General features: G+C 44.5%; 1 protein-coding gene across 1 annotated transcript in view; it reads right to left on the bottom strand.

Annotated features, from left to right (window-relative positions):
* Window positions 1-6,000, bottom strand: part of LOC135542623 (sodium channel protein type 2 subunit alpha-like) — a 45,912-nt gene that overhangs the window by 7,000 nt on the left and 32,912 nt on the right. The window contains exons 18-22 of the mRNA XM_064969730.1: window positions 3,676-3,811; window positions 2,739-2,893; window positions 2,102-2,275; window positions 1,698-1,820; window positions 479-754 (exon numbers count right to left, since the gene is read on the bottom strand). Coding sequence (XP_064825802.1) covers window positions 479-754; window positions 1,698-1,820; window positions 2,102-2,275; window positions 2,739-2,893; window positions 3,676-3,811 — 864 coding nt within the window. The remainder of the gene's footprint in view (window positions 1-478; window positions 755-1,697; window positions 1,821-2,101; window positions 2,276-2,738; window positions 2,894-3,675; window positions 3,812-6,000) is intronic.

Raw genomic sequence — 6,000 nt, 5'->3', positions numbered from 1 at the left:
TATTTTAAGAATGTGAAATGTCAGAATAATAGTAGAGAGAATGATTTATTTCAGCTTTTATTTCTTTCATCACATTCCCAGTGGGTCAGAAGTTTACATACACTCAATTAGTATTTGGTAGCATTGCCTTTAAATTGTTTAACTTAGGTCAAATGTTTCAGGTGGCCTTCCACAAGCTTCCCACAATAAGTTGGGTGAATCTTGGCCCATTCCTCCTGACAGAGCTGGAGTAACTGAGTCAGGATTGTCGGGCTTCCTTGCTCTACATGCTTTTTCAGTTCTGCCCACAAATTGTCTATAGGATTGAGGTCAGGGCTTTGTGATGGCCACTCCAAAACCTTGACTTTGTTGGAAAGTGCAGGTTTTCCTCATGTTTTGTTCACTCAATGTAAATGAACATTATATACACATTTCATAATAACTTCACTTTTAAACCAGATTTAAATGTAAAACGGCAACAGAAAACTGTCCCACTCACCACTTGCAACAAGGCCAAGTACCCGGCCCCGACATTATCAAAGTTGATCTTGACATTCTTCCATCGGGCGCTGTCATTGGCCAGGGCCAGACAGTCGCTCTTGTTGTTGACCACCTCGATGGGAAAGGTCTCGTCGTTGGTGGTGTTGACGCAGTGATAGTACTTCCCTGCGAACAGATTGACGCCCATGATGCTGAAGATGAGCCAGAAGATGAGGCACACCAGCAGCACGTTCATGATGGACGGAATGGCACCCAGGAGGGCGTTCACCACCACCTGTCAAATCACAGATGACACGGTTAGAGGGCTCGGTCAAACCGGTTCGCTGAGGTTTCTCTGGATAGGACTAGAAAGTCATGTGACCCAAGTTGTTGAGTGAGATAAAGTTGAAGCTGAAATGCACACTCTTTTTGCTCAATAAAACATGTATTTCTAGGCTTATCCAAGAAACCTGGTTACCATAGATGATAACATATGTAATAATAATATAATCATACATGTATAGGGAGGGTTAATAGAGCTGGTAATATGGAGATATTGTGTTAGAAACACATGAGAATATGTGTACAGTATTTTCACTGTGTTATTTTCAGCACAAAGCATGTTACTAGCACTACCACAGAGGGTTAACAAGAGTTTGACAGTTAACTATTTGAGGAAAGGAAAAGGGAGGAGGCGCTCTTTCAAAGGAGTGGCGACGGAGCACATTTAACCACTCAAAACAGAAAAAAAACCTTAGAAGAGTCAGGATGAAGTCACAACAGTGTTTTACTGCAAATGAAAAGACACACAAAGAAAAATATTTACACATCAAAAGGCCCCACACAAGCAACATCGAGGCAGAACAATGTCAGAGAACATCGATTTAGAATCTATCGGCACAATGAGGAGAATGTCACGCAGATACACACAACGAGAGACGTATCTCGAAATCCAGCTCTATACACAGGCATGCGTCCATTTAAAATACCACGCTGGTTCCTAATTTCCTCCTTCTAGAAGCCACTTAAAAAAGGACTGCGGCTAAGAATTCTACATGATGTCAAATGTAACAAGGCACAACTCTCCTTAAATAAGTTATATTTAGTTATGACATTTAGTTATTTTCAAGAGACTCAATTGCTGTGGACTTTCTATCGTAACAAATATCCTAAAAGCTGCTTGAGAGGCTCTTTCTGATTGCAGTTCAGTACGAAACATGTTCTCCAGTAACCCTTACCCTCATGCCCTCGAACCGTGACAAGGCCCTCAGGGGTCTTAAGGCCCGCAGTGTTCGTAGGGACTTGATGGCACTCAGCTCAGAGTAGCCTAACGCATTGGCTACCAAGCTCACCAGAGACACCTGAGAGAGAGAGAGAGAGAGAGAGAGAGAGAGAGAGAGAGAGAGAGAGAGAGAGAGAGAGAGAGAGAGAGAGAGAGAGAGAGAAATAAGCAATGTCAGGAGAGACATTTGCACAAGGAGAGGTATGTGCAGCACATGGGTTAAAAAAATGTAACGTGATTTCCATTCATTCCACTTTCAATTGCTAGCCAAAGCTAAGATTTGAATGAATCTACTGACAAAGCCCGTTCAAGGTCATCATGTATGTACGGAGTTCGCATACAACTCCAGCAAATGCATACATCAACAATGAGGAAGTCCAGCCAACACCAGGCGTTGGTGAAGTACTTCTTGAATCCGTAGGCCACCCACTTCAGCAGCATCTCCAGGATGAAGATATAAGTGAAGACTTTGTCTGCGTACTCCAGCACTATCTTAATGGTCTTCCTCTGCTCTATGTAAATGTCTTCAAACGCCTACACGGAGACACAAACGAGGAATCAAGCATCAGATAGTTGACAGTGTCTGAGGTCTGGGCTAAGGTCATGTTTGTCAAGTGTTTTGAGTCACACACAGTAGGCTGATGTTTTTGGGGTCAATTGTAGGGCTCTGAGTTTTTTCTGAACACAAGACCTGACCAGGAAATACTCTGGGCCCTAGTTATGCATATGGATCAGAGTTTTCCCTGTCCAGACTCAACCCTACTGAGGAGTACACTCTGATCAATCAACGTTTCAGTTTTCAGTTCAAAGCAGAAGGGTCAGGCTAACCAAGAAGCCATAAAGCTCATCTTCACTCTACATCAAAGTAAGCAGACTGTAATTATTTGACACTCCCATTGTAAATGTGATGTAAAGATAGCGAGAGCACACGTTTACTTGACTTTTCTTAAAGGAGCGGTACAACATTACACAGGCCAGGTGGGCAGCAGCCACTCACCAGAGCTCCACTGCTGAGCAGGATCATGAAAATGATTAAGGTCTCGAACCAGTTGTGTTCCACGATGATGAAACACGTCTTCCTCAAGGTCCACCACATCTTCCACTTGCCCTGCTCAACGTTCACCTGGCAACACTGGAACCTGAGCACACAGCCTGGGAGAGACAGAGAGAGATTCCACAGTGTGCCATCACAGCAGCAAGATTTGTGACCTGTTGCCACGAGAAAAGGGCAACCAGTGAAGAACACACACCATTGTAAATACAACCCATATTTATGCTTATTTATTTTATCTTGTGTCCTTTACCATTTGTACATTGTTAAAACACTGTATATATATAATATGACATTTGTAATGTCTTTATTGTTTTGAAACTTCTGTATGTGTAATGTCTACTGTTCATTTTTATTGTTTATTTCACTTTATATATTCACTTTATATATTATCTACCTCACTTGCTATGGCAATGTTAACACATGTTTCCCATGCCAATAAAGCCCTTGAATTGAATTGAGAGAGAGACAGAGAGATAGAGAGAGAGAGAGACATATACAGAGAGAGAGAGACAGAGAGAGACAGAGAGAGTGAGAGACAGACAGAGAGAGGGAGAGAGGGAGAGAGAGAGAGAGAGACAGAGACAGAGAGACAGAGAGAGAGAGAGAGAGAGAGAGAAAGAGAGAGAGAGACAGAGACAGAGGGTCGATAAATTAATGCCTTGTCCTTGACTGAAACAAAACTGTCCTCCCATTTTTCAAACAGTTTTCCCTCCTATCAGAGCTCGGAATTCCCTCTAGACTACTTCTAATGTTTGAAAAGACAAAGTATGTCAAAGATAAAGCTTTTGTCTCTGTGAGTCTCTCTCAAACCTTCCTCTCATCAGCCCCTCTCTCCTCCCCCCCCCTCCTCATCCTGTCCCCCAGATCCTCCCTCCCTCACCATCAGTGAAGCAGTTCTCTGGGTCCTCTGACTCCTCGTCCTCCAGCTCCACTGACTCAGCTCCATCCCCTGGGGGCCCGATATCCACCGAGCTGCCCTCCGACGAGGTAAGTTGCCGGGACTCTACAGGTAGCTTCTATACGGGAGGGGGGGGGTGAGAGAACCAGCACGTTTAACCAGACAATGTCTACAGTAACACAGCCCCAGCCCTTCTCACCAGCTCCCTCCATAGAGGAGAAAACCTTCTGAGCTACTAGAGATATTGAGATTCTTGCAATGGTTCATTCACCATTGTCATGGACTGTAACAGTACAGTAGTCCCACCAGATACTCTGGTCTGGACGAGAGACATGACTTTGGCTTAAATATAAACTCAAGAGTTGGACCCGTTTTTCATCATTATAATCATCATTACATGCGGCGTCGATCAAACGTACCTACAGGCTTTGTGATCAGTTTGATCAGGGGATATCCAATCACACAGCACCTGGTAGCAACAATACACGCTACAGGGAGAAGTTGGTGTTACAATGCACTGTGGGTATGTTTGATATCGGCTCAGACAGTCGAAGGGGGCATGCAGTATTCCAGTGCATTTCCAATCCTGAAATCGGAAAACAAGCAAGAGAACGTGGGCTGACGTATTTTCATGTCCACTGAAAAATGGCCCAAGATTTGATTGGTTGATAGCCCCATCGATCAAAAGACGATAATGAATCAATTCCCCCCTCTTCCCTACCTCCCCCGAAATACTGAACATTCTCCTCTGACATGAAAACACATTTTTTGCCCATCCTTAAAAAAAAACAGTGTTCACAAGCTTCGGTCTCTGTTTCGGGAAAATAAATGGGTATTACCACGTTAGCTAACCAGCAAAACCCAGTACTGTGCACTGTTTACAAGACAGCATGTGGTCTGGAGCTATCAGATAATAATAATATAATGAATACTAATATAACATTAGATGCAGTGTGACCATGCTACCCAGAAAACATACAGGGGAGACACAGCTAAATGAGGTACTCTAACAGGATTATCCACTGGAGACTAAGAGGAAATGTCCCACCAAGAGGAAATCATGTTGGAGGGATCTCTGGGGCTGACTAGTACTACTGTCCTTATTCTTTGCTATTGGTAGGATAAGCATTGGATTATAATGCACACTCTGACATTAGAGCCCTGCAAGCCATGCAAGTCATCCATAATACAGTACTAGAGATATTTTATATATATATATAATCTATATACTGATTTGGCTCCCGAGTGGCGCAGCGGTCTAAGGCTCTGCATCTCAGTGCTAGAGGCGTCACTACAGACCCTGGTTAGATTTCCAGGCTGTATCACAACTGGCTGTGATTGGGAGTCCCATAGGGCGGCGCACAATTGGCCCAGCGTCGTCCGGGTTCGGGTTAGGCCGGGGTAGGCCGTCATTATAAATAAGAATTTGTTCTTAACTGACTTACCTAGTTAAATAAAGGTTAAATACATTTTTTTAAATGCAATACAGTGTTCTGTGTACTGTATGGTGAGAAGGTCTAGCTTAGCTCCGTAGGTTGGAATCCCTGTCCTGTTTTCATTGGTAAAACATGCTGCAATCTTTAGGGAGTTTGGGGCGTCTGGCCGGCTGGCAGACAGAGGAGTAACATGCCATCAGTACTCGACAGTGCAGCAGGTCTGATTGCCGTGAGACCCAGCTAATACGTAGTGGGAATGATGGAAGCATGCTGCCCTGCCCGCTTCACGCCCCTCCCGCCCCGAGATACACAATGTTCCAGACGCTCTCTCTAACTCTTTCTTACTCTCTCTACACCGCTCTCTCTCTCACACATATTATATCCCCCCTCTCGCACATGTTCTCTATTCCTTCCTTCCCCACCCTCTCTATACCTCTCTCACACACATTCTACCTCTCCCTCTGTCTCACACACATTCTACCTCTCCCTCTCTCACACATTCTACCTCTCCCTCTGTCTCTCACACATTCTACCTCTCCCTCTGTCTCACACACATTCTACCTCTCCCTCTGTCTCTCACACATTCTACCTCTCCCTCTGTCTCTCACACATTCTACCTCCCTCTGTCTCACACACATTCTACCTCTCCCTCTCACACATTCTACCTCTCCCTCTGTCTCTCACACATTCTACCTCTCCCTCTGTCTCACACACATTCTACCTCTCCCTCTCTCACACATTCTACCTCTCCCTCTGTCTCTCACACATTCTACCTCTCCCTCTGTCTCACACACATTCTACCTCTCCCTCTCTCACACATTCTACCTCTCCCTCTGTCTCTCACACATTCTACCTCCCTCTGTCTCACACA

This window comes from Oncorhynchus masou, chromosome 6 (assembly GCF_036934945.1).
Source record: "Oncorhynchus masou masou isolate Uvic2021 chromosome 6, UVic_Omas_1.1, whole genome shotgun sequence".
NCBI classification, from domain to species: Eukaryota; Metazoa; Chordata; class Actinopteri; order Salmoniformes; family Salmonidae; genus Oncorhynchus; species Oncorhynchus masou.
Note: the sequence above shows the minus strand (reverse complement) of the source record. Positions and strands in the feature narration are given on the sequence as shown.